The following is a 22,984-nucleotide window of genomic DNA, read 5'->3' as shown; positions in this document are numbered from 1 at the left end:
GTTGTTCACATAATCATACTGTCAGCTAATGGTGCAGTCAGCGGCTCACAGTGGAATCACTAGGATTTGAGTCAATGCATTTATCCTAATGGATAGACAGTGTTTTATGAGGGAAAACAGTACTGTACTACACAGACTGCTGGCCCAAAAATGGAAGGGTTGTTCCTTGTAGTTTTCCAGCACAGACGTGTCAGCAGCATGGACATGAAACATGCCGTCACTGTTTCTTATCTCAATATGTCCCTGGGTGGAAAAGTGAGGCAACAGCTTACTGATGTCTTGCAGCCTGCCTGACCATTAAAACATATTTCCATGCTGATGGATGTCAGATGTAGCCTCAAAAAAAAGCATAACTCGCCCTTGATTTCTGAGCTCATTCCCAACTACAGTTTTCTAAACTTATTCTTCAAGCTTCGCAAATGGAACGCGCAAATGTAGACTATAAACAAGTTAAAATAATAAAGGAAAAGGGGAGAACAAGAGTGCAGCCCGGGTGAGAGCACGAGGGACCGTTATCTCCCACAAATCTTCCTGTCTGACCGATATCAAGTTCTCGGGATGGCGGGCTTGGAAGGACAGTCGGTGGTTTTTATAAGTGAAAGCTGTGAAAGATGTGAGTAAGTTTATCTGAAATGGAAACAGGAAATGGGTTACAGCTGTGCTGAGAATGTGGCACAGCTGTCCAGGGCTAGAGACGGTTTAAGCATTCTACGGGAGTGCAGAAAAAAAAAACGTAGACTCACCCACGAAGGCCGTTAGAGGCCTGAAATTGCAGAGCAAGCAAATAAGATGGCCTGCGTGTACTGTAGTTTATCACTTCAAGAGTGGCAAACTATAATTAAATCTGACTCAAATCATAGAGGTTAAAAATTATTACATTAGTCCCTCTCGTCCGCACCGAGATGTAACGGCAAATTCTTTTAATAATCACGAGGCCTCCAAGAGCTGCTATCTCTAATAGCAGCTTCCAACTGCATTTTATGGTCATAGGATTTATTCATCAACTGACAACATTTATCATGGAGGCCTCTTAAAAAATCATCCCCTAAAATTTAAAACATGGCAAGAACTGCAATCATCCTCTAAAATCTTGGCATGAATACACCCGTGTATCTGCCTTCACTTTTCACCCCTGGGCCTTCTAGAAAAAACTGGGAGAGATTGAAAGCCATGAAGCGACCAAAACTGCCTGGACCATACCAAAGGAAGCTCCTTTGTTCCTCGTCCAAAAACAGGCTCCAAAACCTTTTTTCCCCCCTTTTTTTTCCATTTGGGACCCAGCCAAGGGAAGTAGAAGTATGGCTGCCCCTCTCCATGCTCTGTTCTAATATGTTCCATGCCTTCCAGTTGCTTACATCATCAATCTAAGAGATGGCTAAGTGTGATGGGGTGAACATAAACAGTGCTTGAGTTATGGGCTAAAAGAGACACAGGTTGTATCTCAAACATAAGTTGGCGCCCTCTTTCCTTTTTTTAAATGAGAAAATGCTCATACGGAGGGGTCCTAATCGCTGGCAGGTATCCTGAATGACTTTGCATATATATATATATATATATATCAGTGGCGGCCGGCCAATAGAGGGCCACGGGGCCTGGCCCCACCCACCTTGAGCCACCAAAAAAAAAAAAAAAAAAAAAAAAAAAAAAATTATAAAATTATTAATTATAAAAATTATAAAAATTATAAAAATTGTCAATATGTGTGTTTTTGACCTATGGAATATACCCGTAATATTTGTAAAATAGGATAACTGCGCCAAATATCTGCTTTCCTCCTTGAACTCTCTGCTAGTGCACCTCTCAGCTGCTCACATGCACTTTCTGGGGCCAAATGGATTTGGCCCCAGGAAGGCGGGTCTAATAAGCAGTACAGCCAATCACTGATTAAAGATATATGATTACAAGCATGAATGACATACAATTCATCCAATCAGCGCCGTAAAAAAGACTTCCGGGGGGGCCAAACTGATTTGGCCCATGGCGCACGTTCACGTTCACGTGTGTCTCTCTCTGTTCTCGTCAGGGCTCATGTCAGTTCTCGCGTGATCTTGACAATGGAACAGCCAAGCACTAGTAGCGCTACTCTTGCAAGACTCAACCCTAACTCGATCAAATCTCTCCTCCAAGACCCGTTTGAGAGAAGGACTTTGGCGGAGAAACTCCTGGTGAAACAACTGGGCCCAGATCAACCTCCTGGACTCAGCATAAAACAACAGACACATGCGGAGCTTCTGTAAAGACTGGTACGCGAGGAAGGCCTGGCTAGCTGGATGCAGTCAAGCTAATGCTGTATTTTGCTTCCCATGCGTGCTTTTTAAGTCGACAGGGTCAGATTCAGCATGGGCAGAGACGGGAGTAAGAGACATGAAACACTTGTCTGAAAAAATAAGAAAACACGAGAACACCAGGATGCACATAGATAACTCCGTGAAGCTAGCTATGCTAGGCAGAGTGAACATTGCAATGCAGCTGGACGAAGGACACAGGCTTGCGGTAAAGAAGCACAATGAGGAGGTGGATAAAAACCGGCACATTTTATCAAAAATAATTGATTGTGTCAAGTTTTGCGGGGCTTTTGAGTTAGCCTTGCGTGGGCATGACGAGACTGACTCCTCGGACAACCCCGGCGTGTTCAAGGGACTTGTGGACTTTGTAGCGTCCCTCGACAGTGTGCTGGAGGAGCACCTCGAGACAGCCAGCGTTTTCAAAGGCACGTTGAAGACGGTACAGAACGAGCTGCTGGACTGCATGCTGTCGGTTGTAAGGGATTACATTCTGGAGGAAGTCAAAAACGCGGATTTTATCGCCATTCAAGCGGACGAGACGACGGACATTTCCACCCACTGCCAGCTGGTGCTCGTGCTACGCTACATAGATGCTAGCGGTAATGTACAAGAGCGGTTCTTCGAGTACATCACCATCCAGAACGCGACCGCTGACACCATCGCTACAGCGCTTATGGAGAGGCTGAGCACCATACTCCCACCCGGACAAACAGACAAACTTATTGCCCAGGCGTACGACGGGGCTGCCGTCATGAGGGGAATTGAATTGTATGAATAAGATGTCCTTATGTCAGTGTTGGAATAAATGATAGAAATGTAACTGCAAAGTAGTAATGCGTTTTTGATACCTTTTTTTGCATTGAATCGTACTAGGATGTTTGTTGAAATTGATTGGCCCTACCCAAAAAAAAATCCACCAGCCGCCACTGATATATATATATATATATTGAGAGCTACAGAAAATGAGTTAGCATTTTAGCACTTTCGATTCCCTTGTCTGGATTCAATGTTTTTTCTGAATGGGTTTTTAGTTAGATGCCTGAAGTAAGGTCTATGGTTAACACAAGCTTAAGAGATTTTGACGTTTTGTTTTACGATATAAAATATGTCAGTAAATATCCCACTCGTGAATTTTGAAGCATTGTATCATAAAAAGGCAGTGGCTAACAAGTGGCTAAGTAAGGGATAATGTACAGCGAGCCGGACATTGTTGTGAAATAAACCCCAACAGGGCGATGCCACTGCCCGACGCGGAGCGGAGTACAATGCAATGGGGTTTATTTCACAAAAATGACATGCTTGCTGTACATTATCCCGCTTATTACACGGCTACTTACTTTAGAAATCAATAATTTGACACAAAAACGGTCCGCCAGAGTCCGAGATCAGAACTGCGCCCATAGCAACGGTCTGTTATTCATAGCAACGGTCTGTTATAAAGAAATAACAAACCGCAGAACGCTGTGATTGACCAATCAGAATCGACTATTCAACAAAGCCATGTAATAAATGAGACTACTAAACATCATCACACCGACTCGTCCGCCTTTACAGCCTCACTGTGTTTACTTGTGCTCATGCGACCGTGGTGTAGTTCGTTTATAGCCTATCGTTAGCTTTTTACTTCTGGCGATTGCATTCACAATTCAAAAATCATAGAAGTTGCGTTCATTTGTGAAGATTACCTTGCTGAACAAAACATGTAAGTATCATCAACATGTGTTTGCCACAGAGTTTATTTTGTGCAATTATCCAAAACCCAATGGAAAAATCTCATCGGCTTTTTGTCGAGGGAACCCAGGGAGATGCTAACTTCCTGGTTGGCCTACAAAAATACGTCATCCCTGAGGCACTCTATTACATTCTTTAAAACCAGGCAAGAGGATTGAAGAAAAGGAGCATCTTTTACAATATCAGAATTCACCCAAATCATCAACTTCAAGCAGTGAGCTTGTTATTGACGGCCGAGTGCCAGGCCTAATCATCTCCCTTTTAATGCTTGCTTAAAAATGCGAACCCTCATGTCAAAACCTGAGTACACATTAACTCTCCCCAAATCGTCTACTTACTAAACATGTCACTACTGAATTATACATCTGACTCTTTCCCCCTCTCTCATATTTACATGGTGTTTCGGCAGAATATGCGTAGCAGTTGTAAAGTATTTAATAAGTGTTTAAATATGTACAAGAGTCAAGATCTTAACCAGTGCGTGCGCTGTACAGTAGATGTTTACGCGATATCAAAAGACTCTGCTACGCCTATCAAAATGAGTAAGACATATGGATGGTTTGTTTTTCACTTGCCAAAATAGAAAAGGGAGTGTGTCCACTCGGGCCCCATCAGGTCAAATCATAAAGATCCATCACTGGCTCTGCACTCTGCTAAAACGCTAAGGAAACATATTGTAGATTTTAAGACCCTTTTTATTCAGCCAGACTGTGTACTAAAACTAATTGGATTTCTGTCAATGGAAAAAATATATCCCTGGGACAGCTTTGAACTCAATAGCTCTGACTATCCAACTGCACATGAGGGAGTGGGACCTTGCCACATGCCAAGCACCAGGGAGGAAAATTAAATCGGTGGTCAACATAAAATATTAAAATAGCATGGTATCGAATTTTTTGAAAAATGATGTCAGGGCGGCTCATTATGGCCAGCAAGGCAGTGAATTAAGCTATATTTAGTGGGTGATAATTGAAATCATAGCTGCAGTCATTACCACTGACAAGTTTCTAAATAATACCCAATAAATCCCCTCTTTTTAGCAAGGTCCCCGTGACAGCTGGCAGTGCTGAAAAATATAAAGTAGAGAAACAGAATCTCCTCTCCTTTCTTTCCTCTCTCCCTTCCTTCCTCCTCCCCTACCCCCAAAAAAACTGTTCTTTCTCTCTCTCTCTCTCTTAGAGCCAATAAAATGTCAGCTTTTATTCTCCTCCTCCAAAGTGTTGGCTAGATGTCAGCAGACCCTTCTAAAGCTCTGCCACTGCAAGCTGAAGGCCTGTAAATCTCCGTGTCAGTGGCACGCCATCCGTCTTGGGATATACAATAAAAAATGTGACGCAGTCATAAAAGGAATGGCATCGCTGCCCAGTATATATAATGTGAACAAAAGGAACATAAAGATGTTCCATTCCATTCAGAATCCGAAACCACAAGATGGCCTTATATTGAAGGAGAGAGGAGGATGTGTATCGCCCTAGAAGGTTGATGGCAGCTCCTGACAGTGATTAACAGATGGTTCCCCTGCCATCAGTGGACTTTTGTTGTGTTTTAACAGAGAGATAAAGATTTATACTATGTTATACTGGGGGTAAAGGAACCGTGCAGTCGACAGACTAGCTGCTTGACTGTGAAGCCAAAGCCTGATGTAGCTTTTTCCTCTGTGCCGTAGACGTCCATTGTTCAAAACCAAATCAAAAACACATCAATGAGCCACATTGTAGCAGTGGGTGACATGTTCCTCCATTATGATTAACATGAGTATGGTAGCTTATTCTGATCCAATCCCACCTACACTAGATCTCCAAATGTGTAACCATCCGCCGCTGAAAATATTCCCAAACAAATGCACAGTTTACTTCTGTTTTAGTACCATTTGCTTAAAACTACAGTGCCCAACTGCTTTAGGAAATCAGAGCATTTCTGAGAGATGAATCTATATTAAGGCTGAAACTAACAATTATTTTCATTGTTGATTAATCTGTCGATTATTTTCTCGAGTAATCGATTAGTTGTTTGGAAAAGGGTGAAAATGTTGATCAGTGTTTCCCAAAGCCCAAGATGACGTCCTCAAATGGCTTGCTTTGTCCACAACTTAAAGTTAAGTTAAGTAAATATCTACTAACACAGACCGAGAGAGTCTAGTTTATTTTTATTCTTGGTTGCTTGACACTCTCAACGGCTGTCTCTCGAGAGAATTGATGTTGCAAACATGTATACTTCTGCAATGCTGTGTGCAACATCAAGGATTGTTGCGCAGTGTCACTGGATAGTATGTTGTCATGGTAATTGTGCCACTTCCTTAAACAAGCCTGGCAGAAGAAGTAAGGAAATATTTTCACTTACATGACTTATCCAAGAGTGAAACCACGTGAATCTTGCAGAAATAAGCAGGCTGGAAGACCTTGCTTGTGCGATTACTCCACTTAGCCTACTGTTCATCTAGCTGTCTTTGTTCTTACTGTCACCGAGGTAAATAATGCTGGATGAGAGAGTGGGGTTGGTTTCCCATTAAAACCTATATAAATACTTTAATTTCCATTGAGAAGATGGGCATGGCTTAACCGAATGTCGATCTAATTCAGTCCATCCAGGATGTAGTTTAGTATACAGTATGTATTCAATCCATAGACTGTATATAAGAAGTGTATAGGAACAAATCAAAACATTAGATCTTAATAAATGCTTGGCCTTAGAGCATATTATGTACCACATCTAATGAGATCCATTAGGGAGGATAAAATATGCAGTTCATCTGCAAACATCTTCTAGCCTTCAGGCAATTTTTTATTAAAGCAAATTTAGCTTAAGAATGAAAATACACTGCTGAACATGGAAAACACAAAATCAAAACAATGGACATAATAAAGGCCACATTATTGGGGTTTTGGTTGCAATTTGTTGAATAGCTTTCGATCATATAATAGTTGTGCATTTTGCCAAAGAGAGAAAACAGATATTAACTGGCTTTTTCGTTACATTAGAAGATTGTTGTTTTAACTGAGGTTTTGTGTCAGATGCCTATAATGTAATCTTTTACAGATCTATCCAAAGACATTAAAATTGAGACTGTCCAAAGTAGAATCTCTAATGACTTGAGCCATCACGTACCACACATACGATTTTGATAAATAGAACAAATTACTCTTTACTTCTTGACTAAAGGACTCAGGCTCTCTGTTGGTACTGTTTTAACTGTCTTCAACAGCGAGAAAAGTGTTTCGCATAAAAGAAAATACTGATATAACCTCAAATTGGAGAGATGGAGGAAAGAGACAAGCTATTCATTAAGCATAACATCCTGAGCTCTATGTCATCCCATCACTTTCCCAGGAGTAGTACATCATTTAAGAAAACATCCTGGTGAAAATTAAAAAGATAGGTTCCCCCCCCCCCCCAATACCATAGAATGATGAAAAAAAAATCAATGTCCTTAATATGAATAACTTATTTCCTGCCAGACCTTGTCCCTCTCATCTCTCTGGTTTAAATCTCTGCATCTTCCTTAATTTATGAGACACAGATCAGGTTATCCCAGAATATCGGCCTAAACAGGCCTGATAGATCGGATATGGAATATATTTCCTCAGCAGCACAGAGTACACAACCACTATTACCAGACACACACTCTCTCTACGCTCCCAGTTAAGTGATTTGAGGACTTCATACTGCCAATGTTTCATCTCCTCTCCTCCTAACTGACACTTTATCTGCATACCGGCATCTCTGAAGATTGAACACTTAGGCAAGACAATGACAGGCTCTCTTGCCGTTGTCACTTCTCATTCTAGGACTGGTCTAATGCCGCTTACTGGGCTTCTGCCAATAACATACCCCCCCACCCCCTTCCCTCACCATCAAACAACCAGAGTCTACCTAGCTTGGATAGAAAAGGAGCACTTGATGTCTCTCATTTGTCAATTAGCAGGCCCCTTCCCGTGTTGACACACAGCGACTTGAAAGACAGAGCGGTGCCTGTGACGAATTAAGAGAGACAGATGAGTGAGGCATGAGCGGCGGAGTAATACTATAATGTTCTTTAGATATGAATATAAAACGACACAGCTGACAGGCCATACAAGGTTTTATTTCATTTCTCAGTGTACCAGGCCTCCCTACTTTGTCTTCTTTGTTCTCTTTTCATCAGACTACTTACATCTCATTTTGACAGCCGGGCGACATTTAGAGCACTTTCGCTTTAAAACGCGAGTTAGCATACTTGATTTGTCATTAAAATGCAAAACGCCTGCCATCACCAACATAGCCTGGGTGAGCACATACCACCTCAGACACAGGCACACACACACAGTACACACACATACACACACACACTGCACACACACATACACAGGTAGCTGAGGTTAATCTGCAATACAAACGTCCAATATGGATCCCTCTTTCTTAATGGCAGGCTTAATTTCAACTTAAAAGTCTAATGGCGGGAGTTCATCGCTACATTTAAGTATTAATGAATTAAAGTTCTATGTGGTCAGAAATTAAAAGATAGCTGCCTTGCTCCGATTTTCTATCAACTTTACCAAAACCTGACCATATCTGCAATAATAGAATGTATTTAAACGCACCACTTCTAACTGTAACTGCGAAGGTAAAAAGACAACATAACAGGAGGATGATACGCAAGCTAATTAAGGCTTACCATTAAAAGCATTATTCATGTTACCAACAAGATGTGTTAAGTTTGTCCAGCCTGACAGTAGACAAAATACAGGTCAACCACTGCAGGAGAATGCTACCAATGATGGAGGAGAGAGTCAAGTACCAGTGTTACAGGTTAAATGGTTTCCCTGTTAACTGGTGACTTTCCACTGAATGCATCCATGGCTGCTTGAAGTGATTGCAAGAAAATTTCAGAGCATACTCGTCTAATTTGTTTTGGAGTCTTAACCTTTAGTGAAACTGTGATACCAGTAAAAGTTATTCAATCAGATACGAGATTTGACACGATACTATTGTACAAAAAATTCTGATGAAATAACGAGGGCTGTCAATCGATTAAAATATTTGATTGTGATTAATTAAAAATAGATCACACATTTTTTATCTGTTCAAAATGCACCTTAAAGGGAGATTCGTCAAGTATTTAATACTCTTATCAACATGGAAGAGGGCAAATATGCTGCTTTAAGCAAATGTATGTATATATTTATTACTGGAAATCAATTAACAACACAAAACAATGACAAATATTGTCCAGAAACCCTCACAGGTTCTGCATTTAGCATAACAAATATGCTCAAATCATAACATGGCAAACTGAAGCCCAACAGGCAACAACAGCTGTCAGTGTGTCAGTGTGCTGACTTGACTATGATTTGCCCAAAACTGCATGTGATTATCATAAAGTGGGCAAGTCTGTAAAGGGGAGACTCGTGGGTACCCATAGAACCCATTTTCATTCACATTATCTTGAGGTCAGAGGTCAAGGGACACCTTTGAAAATCGCCATGCCAGTTTTTCCTCGCCAAAATTTAGCACAAGTTTGAAGCATTATTCAGCCTCCAAGTTTGATATCAACTCTAGCTTTAAAACAGAGCCCACCACACCCTAAAAATCGCAAGTTGCGTTAAAGAAATTACTATCGTTAACACGTTATTATCGTGTTAACTTCAACAGCCCTAGAAATCCAGTTCACCACCAAACTCCTGCTCATCTTAGGTGTGCATATGTGTGAGCATACAGTGAATATACAGTGCAGGTCATACGGTCTTAACACATGCTAAAGATCAAGTTGGTCTTATAAGACTTTTCACGTTTATGTCTCCAATATTTTACCACAGTGAACAGAATATTAGAAATTCCTTAAAATAACACTAACACAAACTACAGCCGCCAAAATGATAAGAGAGTTAAATCAACACTTCTCTTACACAAAACAACAAAAACTGAACATGCTAAAGGTGGGTAAAATTATTGCAAGGCTGTTGTATCGTAATAGTTTGTACAGATAGTCCCATTTTGGTGTGCATTTTAAGCACTACACTTTAATAAAGTTCTGCTGTTGATAGCATTTGTTTAACAGATGAGATCAACTGGAATGACCAACATCATGATCAACTTTAGCAAATATTTGACAGTTGTTTCTAACATTTTACATTCAATTCAACATTATATGTGCAGTAATCGGTATCGCATGTGTTGAGAGGACAAGTGATAGGCATATCTAACTAGCTAAAACAGATCTAAGTAAAAATAGAGGAGGCTTCGCTTTCAGGTTAGGTTTAAGGTTTCATAAAAGCTGCCATTGCACAAATGTGATTTGTTTATCAAGATGCCGTGTCAGATGTGAGAAGAAAGGTCTTCCAACTGCTCTAATAACATTAGAATTCATCCTGTGACTCACAGACATGTGTCCTGCTCAAACCTCATGTGTCCAGGGCGGTAACACTGCCATGTAACAGATGCAAGCACCCAGAATGCACCCCAGTCACAGAGAGGAATCGTGTCAAGACAGCACATGCCCACTCAGTGCATTGTGTACACACCTGACCTGGAACAAAGTGGACGACACAACACTATCCGAGCCCGTCCCGAGACAGAAATCTCACTGTGAGCCACACTTCTCAACACATTGATGAGACAGGCTGACACCGCGGCACACAGAGGGAGAGGTGTGGGTGTGACAGCCCGCTACCATAATTTCACCCTGCCATTACCTGCCCAGCCACTCACAGTTATGCTCACGGAGACAGATGCGCAAACACTGCATGCAAGCAAACATGCACAAGCATACACACAAACATAAACATGTCTGCAACACACACACAAAAAAAACAAAAACACACAGAACTCAGTTAAAGGTGATGCCAGTACATTTCTTCTCATTGTGACTCATTGTCAGGTTGCCGGATGAGTGTTGTCAATTGAGCTGACAGAAATAAGCATATTAGCTACAACGAACTCTGGCAATGTCTCTCTCTCGATTTGAGTCAAGCAGCGTGAAGAAGTGCATGATGCTGAAGGCAGTCCACCGAGTCTCAATAACATGTGCATCTGTTTGCACCTGGCTTGCTTGAGCTGACACTGAAAAGAGGTCATGGTGTCAATACACAAATGTCTCTACTATCTGACACGGAGCTAGGAGCTAATGTTGAAGCTAGGAGATAAATAATTATACAATATTGTGATATAAGGCTCAAATCAAGCATCTGATTGGTTTATAGCTGTGATGTAATACCCACATACCAATGCTATTTCGTCTAAGGCCCCGATCACACGGAGACGCATCACTAGAAACACGTTGCACACAAAACCATTGTTTTCCTATAGTACAGCACACCTGCCGTGCCTCCTGCGTTTTTTAAACTTGCTTATAAGTTAAAATATTCTCAACTTTTCAGCACCAGGCGCAGCATTGCATCACTCGTAAATGTCACACTTGGACCAGGCAACCAATCAAACCAAGCAAGAGGCAGACTTCACTACTTTACCACTTCCTTCCTCCGGTACCGGTAGCTAGCTAGCTAGTTGTTAGAGTGTGAGAATAAAAAAAACAACTAATTATTTACAATTAACTTTTTAAGTATCATCTTGCAGGAAATCCCACCAGTTAGAAAATCAATCCAAGAAACAATATGTCTGAAAATGTTGTGCCAAATAAATGTTTTGAAGCGGAGTTGATTTGTGCCCATTTTCTTGAGTGATCGTAAATACTTGGTGACAGAATAGTGTCTGGTATTTTGTCAGGACAGGTCCAACTGCACACTCTACAAGTACCAAGTAACCTTTTTATATCAAGATATTGTGTCAAAAATAGTGGAATTTGATTTTATCCTTACCACCAAACTCAAAGAGCTACACACAAGTACAGCGGCACAAAGAGTTCAGGGGCTACTTTTTTCAGGAAAAGTTTTTCACTATAAAGCTGTGAGTCAGGGGCCTCTGTCTATTTGGTGCATTCTTATGTGGATCAAAACTACTGAGGGGGTGGCTATGCCTTAGTTAGCATATCGATTTATCACATGTTGAGCTGCTTATTGAATTTCACAGCTCCACCCACCCACGACCTCCCAATGTTGTCATGTGAGCTCATACTGACACTGATTGCAACAGAGAACGGATTTAAGAGAGAATAGTGGATGCATAGGTCTGTAATGTGAGTGTGTGTCTGGTGGAAAGACTTGCATAACCACCCTAGCAGCTCAGTAATGTATACTTTATATGGAGAGAGATACAGCGTTCACGCTGTGCTTACGATGGGAGTTAAAGTTTATGTTAGCTCGCTATACAGGTTTGCAATGTGAGCCGTTTAAACACAGTATCTATAAGAGAAAAAGATGAAGCACTATGTAACAGATCATTTTGCCCACTAGCAAACCATCAATCAATAGTCCGTTGATATGAGCCCCAAATGGGTCGAGCACCACCTCATTGCTCCTGCACCGCTTCTCTGCCCATACCACCCTTTGAAGTTTGGTAATGATATCTGACATGTGAGATTAGCCAAACTGAAAATTAATAATGAATTAGTAATATCTGAGTCATAAATATTTGATTCTAAACATCAAGTCCTTAATGTGACGGGTTCAAAGGCGAGGAACATAATGCCAGCCTTGATCTCCCTGAAAGAAACACACATAAGAGTTGTTTCAGTCGGATTTCATAAAGCTGCTTGCAAGACACAACATGACTTCCTCTGAGGTAACGCCAAGACGTCTACCAGTTGACTATCCAAGTACCATGCACACAGCAGTCATGATCTGATGAGACAATCATTCTGTGTAAAAACATTACTCAAAAGTTTACCAGTTACTGTAAGTTAACAATAACATAAACATCTTGCTTACCGTTAGCTGTTTGATAACACTAGCATGGAAAAGCTACTGATCGCCCACTCTGACATTAACTGAATGTGGGTGCTGAAAGTGGCTGATTACATTTGAAACCAATTTTCACCTGCTGAGCATCAAGTGAAAAATATTTCTGAACACCTGAATCTGTGACAGGTGCATTTGAGGGCAGCATGATGAGTAATAAAAGTGAAAACTCATTCACACCATCTCTCTTAAATGTAATTATAACACTGTCAGTCTGCACGACTTTCATCAGGTATGTGAACAAGCAGCATCACAACAGTACTTTATAGACATAGATGCAGAGTAACCATTGACCACATTTTGGTTTTCATAGCTAACGGTGCTAACAGCCCTAACAGTAAAAACAAAGGCCGCACTGCTGACAGAGCTAACAGTGTTAACCTGGGGGGGAGGGGGTGGAGTTGGTCAGTGCAGCGTTATCAGCTTTAACCGCCGTATGAACACAGTGCAGAGCGGCGGCCGTTAGCTAGCCAGTGGGGCACACTCACATGCACGAACATGCACTAAAAGTACAAACGTCCGGCCCGACAATGTCAACAAAGTGCGGAGAAATTCGAATCACAACACACACAGAGGGAGAGACTTCATTCTCTGCTCAGGTAGACATTACTCCTCTATATCTTTACATAGCACATAGTTGTTTGCTGCTATATTGATGCTCTGGATATCGTAGAGAGAACATTCAAAAACAACGTTTTTTACAACCTGTTTTGTGAGATCGTGAACAAGGTGACACTGCTAGACACAGCATACAACCAAGATTATTTTTTTTTTTTGACCAAATTATCTAAACAACATAAAAGATGGAAAAAGTAAAAATCAAAAATGATTTCTCGAAAATGCCATTGCAATTGTTCTTTTCACTCTGTGTATTCAGGTTCAACTAAACAAGGGCAACCCTCAAACTCAACAATCCTTGTAATAGTCTGAATAATCACTCACTGTAGCACATTTAGCCCCTACATGCAAAACTGCGTGCACACATGAATACAATAAATATTAGGTCAGTAGGTCTCGGGTCGTATGTTTCCTGAGACTGATGTTTTTTTTCAGCATCTGTTTCACAGTCACATAGCTACACACATTCACAGTGCCTTGCTCAAAGGCACTTCAACAGTAGGTTCATTCATTCATTTATCCATTGATCCCAAACAGATTTTTACAGCTGGTCTGAACACTGTGTAAACGAAGGATTTTGCAACACGACACAATGTAAATCAGTTAAATTGAGGACTCCGTATTTCCAGCACTGCCTCAAGACAAAAAATAAAATTCAACAAAAAAAAAAGTGCCTCTATTGAGACGGCTTCATGGCCTGACAGTTATGAAAAGGGTTCAGAAACAAAAGCACCTTATAACCATCATCTCCTGTCTTTTACTTGCCAGATCAACTGTGCTAGTCCTGCTGTTGAAATGGCAGCCCCCTCTGAAGCAGCTGCCATGACGTGCTCCTTCATGTCCTGACAGAGGAATCTTTTCTTCTATTTGCCCCCAAATTAGCATGTCACATTTATCGATCCCGCCTTTTATCCCGCCCCAGTGAGCCACAAGCCCAGGTCTCACGTTCACATTCAGCTCTTTGATGTCATGATGACACTCTGACCGCCTATAGACCGAGGGCACACATTCAATAGCACCTGATGTAAAAATGCTTGTCTCCCAGTAACAGACTGAGAGAGAGAGAGAGAGAGAAAGAGAGAGAGAGAGAGAGAGAGAGAGAGAGAGAGAGAGAGAGAGAGAGAGAGAGAGAGAGAGGGACAGAGACAGACACCATAAGCATCCAAGTGATTATGTTTGTTGCATTTGCATCTGTGATCTACCTGAGCTGATTGAAGCTTAGATCCAGCCTTCTTGCAAGCTGGCCATAGGTGTCTCCAAGGAAGTCTGGGATGTTCTTGCAGTCATGTCCGATGTAGGAAATCTTTAAGAATACAGAAAAATAAAATTAAATAATTTCCATATATTCTGGGACTCTCCCAAACTGAGTTTATACTGGAAAGGCATTAATAAAACATGAAGCACTGTAATTAAGACTCAAATACCCCTGAACTTGGGAGACTCTTTATCTGGACCACATTTTGTTTTTGAAACAGGTGACTAAATCCACTACCACCTACACTGGATGATTGGTATGGAATCATTTTTGAAAAGTTGACGTAATCTTTGAGGATCCAAAAAGGCAAATTTTACCAGATTTGGAATAAATAGATCGAATTTATAACCCCTATACGAACAGACTTTGTATGACTCTGCTAATGTTTTTTATTTCCTTCCCTCTTCTTGCTGAGAATACTGAAAAAGAAATGTAAGCTCCCTTGGTTCTAATGTATATAGTTACATCTTTAATAGAGTGTAGGATGGGCATATATAAGAAAGTTGAACGTAACTGCTGACAGTTTGATCTCCAGAGGACTTAGAGTTATGACCTACAAGTTCTGCGGCATGCACATGCCTTATTTTGTGCATTTGCATATAATGTACATGTATATAAAAACTGGAAAAGGGTGTTAGGTACAAATATATGTAAGGTTTTGTATACACTGTGATATTGCCTTTTCCAAATTAAAAACAGAGAGATATACAGTATGTCAGATAATACAATAGCCCCCCTGACATAGCAAAATAATATTGTTTCAGGATACCACATCTTTAAAACAATAATGATTGAGGAACATCATTTTATTGTGTTGTGGTTGATATAGGCTGCTATAATACAGCAGTTAACCCCACAGTTAGTACTGTGTTCAACTGTGTTAATCACGTCAACTGTGTTACATGTGGTTTTTGAGTCATAAATCTTTTAAATGTTGGCTAAACTGTAAAAAGATGGTCTTACATAAGGATGGTGAATAACTCTTAATTCAGAGTAATGTGGATTAATGTTTAAAAAATATCCATCCTTCCTGAGAGCATCCCATAAAATGTCCATTATGAAGCTCAAAATTCATATTTTCAAATCAGTTACACAGACAACCTTAAAACCTCTGGTGAATAGACTCAAAAACTTTCAAACAAATGTGTTATCAAATGTGTAGTACCTTGTTCGTGTTTTATATGACATAACATTTGTCTGTAACACAGTTGACAACATAATGAATCAAATGTTTATTTTCATTAAAATATTTAAAAAGTCATTAGAGCTTGAGCTTGGCAATTTATGAATTCAGCACATTTAGGGGGTATATTATGGTAACAACTAAATAATTTATCAAAAAAGAAAACTGATTTCTTCACTTTTTGGTTGACATTAAATGTACCCCTAATTATAGAATGACTCAATATGTAAGTGTAGAAGCTTGCACCAGAAGTCTTTTCATTTTGCAAAGATGTAATCATTTTCTATATGCTCTCCAATGATTATTGTGCACACTGCATATTACTTCAACAGTTAAAAACACACTACCCTGCTCTATATGTGCACTTTATGACATAATATTGCTGCAGCTTGGGAGTCTCTCCAGTGAAGCTGTATAGGAGGAACTGCAAAACCAAAAGTCACGACTGTAACGTTGGCTACAGTGTGTCACATGACACTGATGTCGGAGAAATAAACACAACCCACTGGTAAACAGTCACTGATAACGTAACGCCTAAATATGCAGTAAAAATGCAAAGCAAAGAGCTGAGCAAAGTCCGACAGAAACACTTTCCAAAACTTACTTGAGTCCCATTCAAAGCGACCAGCGACTCGTTATGTGCCATAACTTTCTTTCTCCAGAGGATGACAGCTCAGCTGATTTTAAGATAAAGCTATCTGAGTTGAGATCCCAAAGTCCTGCTCGCGTAAAGAAAAACCCGCTGTTATCGACATTAAAAGGTGGTGTTTGTGGTTGTAGCTCTGCTATACTTTGGAGATCTAGACGCGCTGCTTTCTATTCACTTCACTACAGTTTCCGCGTGCCGCTCTGATCAGCTGACCTGCTGTTGTGAGGAAGCACGCGGACGCAGAGATTGTTACGGATGGTGCTGCTGACTGTCTGCTGATGAAAGGATCAGTATAACATTTACCCCTTACATCATGTTCTTCGAATACATTCATGCCTTACCTGTATGAAAACATTTCACATTTTAAAGGAAGCAATTAATTTAACAGTGTATAGCCACCAGCACATGTTGAAAAGCACCAGTAACACACCTGTTTGACTATACCAGGGGTCAGCAACCTTTACTATCAAAAGAGCCATTTTAGGCAAAGAAAAAAAAAAATCTGTCTATAGTATATATGTCTAATGCATACTACGGAGTTTTAGGGCCACATTGAGAGATAAAACATCTGAGATTTACAGAATAAAGTCATAATATCACAAGAATAAAGTCAGAACTTTACAAGAAAAAAAGAAAATAACACGTAAAATCACTACTTTATAATATTATGACTTTATTCTCTTTATTTCTTGCCTCAATGTGGCCCTAGACCTACAACAATGATAAAAATGAAAATCCACAGGGAGCCACTGGAGAGGAGCTAAAGAGCCTCATGTGGCTCTGGAACCGCAGGTTGCTAAGAGACCCCTGGACCAGGCTATAGTAGGCTACCAGCTCATAAGATAATTCAGGAGTCCATTAAACTGTTATCCCAATGTTAGCTTAAGAAGCTAACGTGTTAGCTCGGTTAATGCGCAGCTGTTTATTGGGGATTTACCTGAGAGGTATAACTTGACAAACTCATCTGTTAATCCCCATTTTTGAAGGAATTTGTGTTGTAAGCCTAAATATATTACTTGGAAATACTTACAATAAAGCATAAGTCTCCCTTTCCTCTGGCTGGTCCCGGTAACATTAGGCCTAGCTAGCTATAACATTGTAGAACGTTAGAGCGCCTTGATATGATGAGCTCAGTGCTGCCACCTGTGCCTGTCTGTGGTTTGTTCAGAGGGTCGGTTCACTTTCTAAAATTACACAAAATTAATTTCTCACTTACCCTGGTGGTAGCTATAGCAATGAAGATAGTTTTGGCCATATTTGCACAGGTTTTGAGATAGCCTGTCCGTCCCTCCGTCTCTTTCTGCAATTTTTGAGTGACCTTGCTGTGAACACTTTTTACTGGAACTACTTTCTAACCTTGCACGTTACCAAAGAAATAGTTCCTATGAAAACTGTTGACAATATGGTCTGTGGGTTATTCAATGTAAATGGGGCGTTTTTTCAAAAAAAAAAAAAAAAAAGATATGAGCCAGTCTGAAAGGAGTTGTAGGCTTCCTTAGTCAGGTGTTTAACACTTTAATCAGTGAAATAATAATATTCCGCTTCACAGTGATGGACAAACATGAAAAAAAATAGCAGCAGTTACAGTCAGAGCAATTAGTATGTTGTTAGCGAAAGACCATTTAAGAATAATAAAATAACAATAAAATAAAAAAATTTACTGCCTCATGGTTGTATACTTTCGCCAACCAGTAAAGTTACAGTTTACATCCATGTCTGTCCAAAATGTCATCACTTCATCATTTTATCCTATTAGACACGTGTGTGAAATTGTCATAATAAGCCTATTAATTCTTGAGTTATGGCCCACAACGTGTTTTGTGAGGTCACAGTGACGTTGACCTTTGACCTTCAAAATATAATGAGTTATACTTGAATCCAAGTGGATATTTGTGCCAAATTTGAAGAAATTCTCTCACGGTTCTCTCTAGGTTCCTGATATATCGTGAGATTATTAGGAACGAGAATGGGACGGACAAACTGAAAACATAATGCGTCCGGCCACGGCTGATGCCAGCATGTAAGCATAAAATTTGCCGATAAATTCGAATAAATATATTTCTACTGTCCTAAACTAAGGATTTAAGTACTTTGGTTTGATATCTGCAGACTATTCTATTTTGAGGTTGAAGCTCTGTTCAGACTTCAGGGTTACACTGTAATTAATATATGCCATATGTGATGTGGGATATGTGGTATCTTTCTTATTAGTTCTAAGACTAAACATAAAACCAAAGGATTTTGACATTATGTTTGTGATTGCTTTTGGCCCAAACCACATCACAAAACCACAATAGTTTTGGTTTTAATGTTACAATACAACGGTCTTACAAAACAGTATGTCTTCTGCAATGCAGTCAAATGTGGCAGCAGGAGTAAAACCCCTATTGTATTCAGTGATTGATTACAAACCTATGCTCCTGTCCACCCATCTTAGTTTGGGAGTATAATATTCAAGCTTTAATTGTCCCAAAGAGGTTATTTAAATGAAATGCAAAATTAAATGGCAGTTATGGACAGAAACAAACATAGGGACACAAACTGCCTCTTTACATGCTGGAAGAAATTTGCAGGAGTGATATGGGCCTTACTCTTGACTTGGCTACTCCTCAGCACAATAATGATGGTTTTATGTCCTTATACTGCATGGGCAACAGGTAGGTTTCACTTAATAGTAAAGTATAGTCCATAGGCTGATGGATACCTTGAATACTGCAGGTGAAACCTTTTATATACTAGTACTATTGACCTCTTGATACTAATATTAATATGCGTATGTTTTTCATAATGAACCATGAATAAACCCTGAACCCGAGCACATTTTTGTTTGTGGCATTGCTGGCTTGTAAAATAAGCTGATTGTACAACAGTGCAACGGTGTACTCTAAAATGATGATCACTCCTCAAATGCTGTAAAGGGCTTGTGCTTGTATCTTGGTCAAATTCTAACATTAAATTTATAGTCAGGGTTAGTATACACTGGGTTTTATGAGCATTCTTGTCTTGAATGTTAATTATGTGTATCTGTATGTAAAAAGATCTGATCCTAAATGACCCAAGTTCACATTGACTATGCATCTCTATCTTTCTGAAAGATAACTGGATGAAGCTATATGGGCACAATTGCTTATGGATGTAAGAGCAATGGTGAAATATTATCACATCTATTACTATATCTTTATATTCATATTTTGACCTTGCTGCCACAGAATATCCAACAGATCGTCATATATGAAGGCTTTGAATGTGAAAAGTCTGCAATTTGACCTGAAGGTCAAAGAACAGGCGGTGGTAGCAGTATTGTTTTATTAACGAGGACCTATTATGCTTTTTTTTTTAGGTACATACTTGTATTTTGAGTTTCTACTAGAACATGTTTGCATGTTTACATTGTGATTGGTCAAACGAAACAAACTTTTTGGACTCCGCTCCAGCTCCATTCTGACTAGCTTTGTTTGAGGGCGTGCCAAACTAGGCGTTATGCAAATGTGTTACTTGGTGACATCACCACGTTGCGGAAGAAATGGCAGGACTTCAAGCAATGTGTTTCAGGAGCAGTGTTTCTGTGGGGGAGAGTAACTCCTTTCGGCGTGGACTTTGGGCTTTGCAACTTTGCAGACCTTTTACATGCACAAAAAACTATATAACACTAAAGGAAAGGGAAAAAGCACAAAAGCATAATAAGCCCGTTAAAACATTTGAAATAAAACAACATTTTATTTCAGATAAAATATGAAAAATAAACGTACTTGCTTTGTGCCATTTTCCGTCTACACACTAACTTACTAACAATTTTATGTTTTAACACAAGTTAAAGATTTATTTTACAAGGAATGTGAATGTAAACAAACCTTTACAGCTTCATATCAAGCATATGACTCATTTTTATGATACACTTTCACAATTTAGAGTATAGCTTTGCAGGTCAACTCCACAATAAGAGGACTTTGTAATACAATAATGCTTAAACTCTTACAATAGTGTGGTCTCGTGGTACGTCTGATTTTTTTTTATGTTTGCTTGCTTGATTCTCACTCAAGTTTAATAGCCCACCTATAAACTTTAATTTTATTTTTATTATTGAAAGATAGTGGATTGGCAATTACTTCCCCCCACCTGCAATAAAAGATGATGTAATCCTGTTTACTGATATGAAATGATGACATAATAATTATTATGTGTTAAGACCGTATGACCTGCACTGTATATTCACTGTATGCTCACTCATATGCACACTAAGATGAGCAGGAGTTTGGTGGTGAACTGGATTAGTTATTTCTAGGGCTGTTGAAGTTAACACGATAATAACGATAGTAATTTCTTTAACGCAACTTGCGATTTTTAGGGTGTAGTGGGCTCTGTTTAAAAGCTTGACTTGATATCAAACTTGGAGGCTGAATAATGCTCCAAACTTGTGCTAAATTTTGGCGAGGAAAAACTGGCATGGCCATTTTCAAAGGGGTCCCTTGACCTCTGACCTCAAGATATGTGAATAAAAATGGGTTCTATGGGTACCCACGAGTCTCCCCTTTACAGACATGCCCACTTCATGATAATCACATGCAGTTTGGGGCAAGTCATAGTCAAGTCAGCACACTGACACACTGACAGCTGTTGTTGCCTTTTGGGCTGCAGTTTGCCATGTTTTGATTTGAGTATATTTGTTATGCGAAATGCAGTACCTGTGAGGGTTTCTGGACAATATTTGTCATTGTTTTGTGTTGTTAATTCATTTCCAATAATAAATATATGCATACATTTGCTTAAAGCAGCATATTTGCCCTCTCCCATGTTGATAAGAGTATTAAATACTTATTCCCCTTAAGGTATTTGTATCAAGAAAGACTCATGTGTGTATCGTGTCTTATGGTGACGAAACCCACCAAAACAACTAGCATACTGCCTTGGTGTGATGACGTGGATGTGGATGAATAGATTTTATGTTTACAAGATGAAAAATGAAAACATATTATTTTTTTTTTAAAACTAAGGTTTAGACTTTAATGTGGCACTGTGAACCTGCAGACATTGCAGCCAAACACTAAAGCAGCTTATACCTCTCTGCTATGTTGATCCTTCTCCATGTTGAAGCTGTGCTGAGTGCTGTAGCGCTTTAATGAAGTATGGTGACAAACCTGCGTATTTTGGGGGTGCACAGTGGCACTTGGTTGAGGGGACAGAAACAAACATAGGGACACAAAATGCCTCTTCACATGGTGGAAGAAATTTGCAGGAGTGATATGGGCCTTACCCTTGGCTTGGCTACTCCTCAGCACAATAATGATGGTTTTATGTCCCTATAGTGCATGGGCAACAGGTAGGTTTCACTTAATAGTAAAGTATAGTCCATAGGCTGATGGATACCTTGACTACTGCATGTAAACCTTTTATATGTGTATGTTTTAATGAACAATGAATAAACCCTGAACCCAAGCACATTTTTGTTTGTGGCATTGCTGGCTTGTAAAATAAGCTAATTGTACAACAGTGGTACTCTAAAATGATGATCACTCCTCAATTGCTGGAAAGGGCTTGTGCTTGTATCTTGGTCAAATTCTAACATTAAATGTATAGTCAAATGTATAGTCACGGAGAGAATCAGAAAGTTTGGGAACACCATGTTGTTCCTGTGCTTTCAGCTGCATGTTGTGACGTCACGCGGGACCTCCCATACAAGGCTCCCTTTCCCCCTCGCTGCTGCCCGGAGAGAGGCAGCGGAAAGGCGGCATGGCTTCAGTCTCCACTTCGCCCTGTGTGCGGTGCTTCAACATTTTACAGGCTGCATGTGTTGTTTGTGTGTAAGGCAAAACCGTTTCGTTTAGACACAAGGACTACGTCTTAGTGTTATTTTTTTTTTTATCCTTTTTACCTCTCTGACGTTTTTACATCGGAGCTTAGTAGGAAATGATTCCAGGTAATGTCGTGTCACGGACTTTCCTGTAAATCCTCCTTGGAGTTTTTAGAAACAGCTTTTTCTACTTTCATGCATGCGCTTTAATGGTTTTAATACTCTCTTGAACAGCCTGTATCCTATTTGATCTGTTGCTGATATTTGGAGGTTTATGCGTCTCTTTAAAAAAAAAAAGATGGAATATCACCACAAAGTAATTAATAGAGAGAAAATGGACTGAGATAAAAATAATAATAACTTTATGTTTTGAGCTCCAAAACAGTCATGTAAAAAAAGTAGGTTTACTTTTTTAAATTATAAATATAGGTGAGATTTGAAGGTGCAATTATAGGAAAATTGTTTAATTGCGTAATTTCTGTTTGTATGTGTCTATACATATATATCTATATGAATAAATCAACATTGAAATGTGTGCTTTTCATAGCTTCATAGCAATAATTCGGCCCAGCTTTACAGTAAACATGCAAGTCCAACATATTCCCCCCTCACGAGATGTAAATAGTTGTATTTGCATGCGGAGAGTG

The 22,984-nt window shown here is 39.7% G+C and overlaps 1 protein-coding gene and 1 long non-coding RNA gene across 11 annotated transcripts in view; one reads left to right on the top strand and one right to left on the bottom strand.

Moving 5' to 3' along the window:
* lrmda (leucine rich melanocyte differentiation associated) overlaps positions 1 to 22,984 on the bottom strand; it is a 351,320-nt gene that overhangs the window by 253,640 nt on the left and 74,696 nt on the right. For 6 of the 10 annotated variants that reach the window (XM_037781646.1, XM_037781645.1, XM_037781648.1 and 3 more), the window contains one exon: positions 14,665 to 14,765. In XM_037781646.1, the coding sequence (XP_037637574.1) occupies positions 14,665 to 14,765 (101 nt within the window). Of the gene's footprint in view, positions 1 to 14,664; positions 14,766 to 16,504; positions 16,900 to 17,579; positions 17,689 to 17,765; positions 18,131 to 22,984 lie in introns of those variants that run through there. The other 4 variants (XM_037781641.1, XM_037781640.1, XM_037781643.1 and 1 more) reach the window with 3 other exon arrangements.
* Positions 5,356 to 18,929, top strand: LOC119495296. Its single transcript, XR_005208427.1, has 3 exons — positions 5,356 to 6,120; positions 9,309 to 9,314; positions 18,920 to 18,929. It is a non-coding gene; the product is annotated as an uncharacterized LOC119495296 (long non-coding RNA).

Source organism: Sebastes umbrosus, chromosome 10 (genome assembly GCF_015220745.1).
Source record: "Sebastes umbrosus isolate fSebUmb1 chromosome 10, fSebUmb1.pri, whole genome shotgun sequence".
Taxonomy (NCBI): Eukaryota; Metazoa; Chordata; class Actinopteri; order Perciformes; family Sebastidae; genus Sebastes; species Sebastes umbrosus.
The sequence above is the reverse complement of the archived record's forward strand: the minus strand, read 5'-3'. Positions and strand labels throughout refer to the sequence as shown.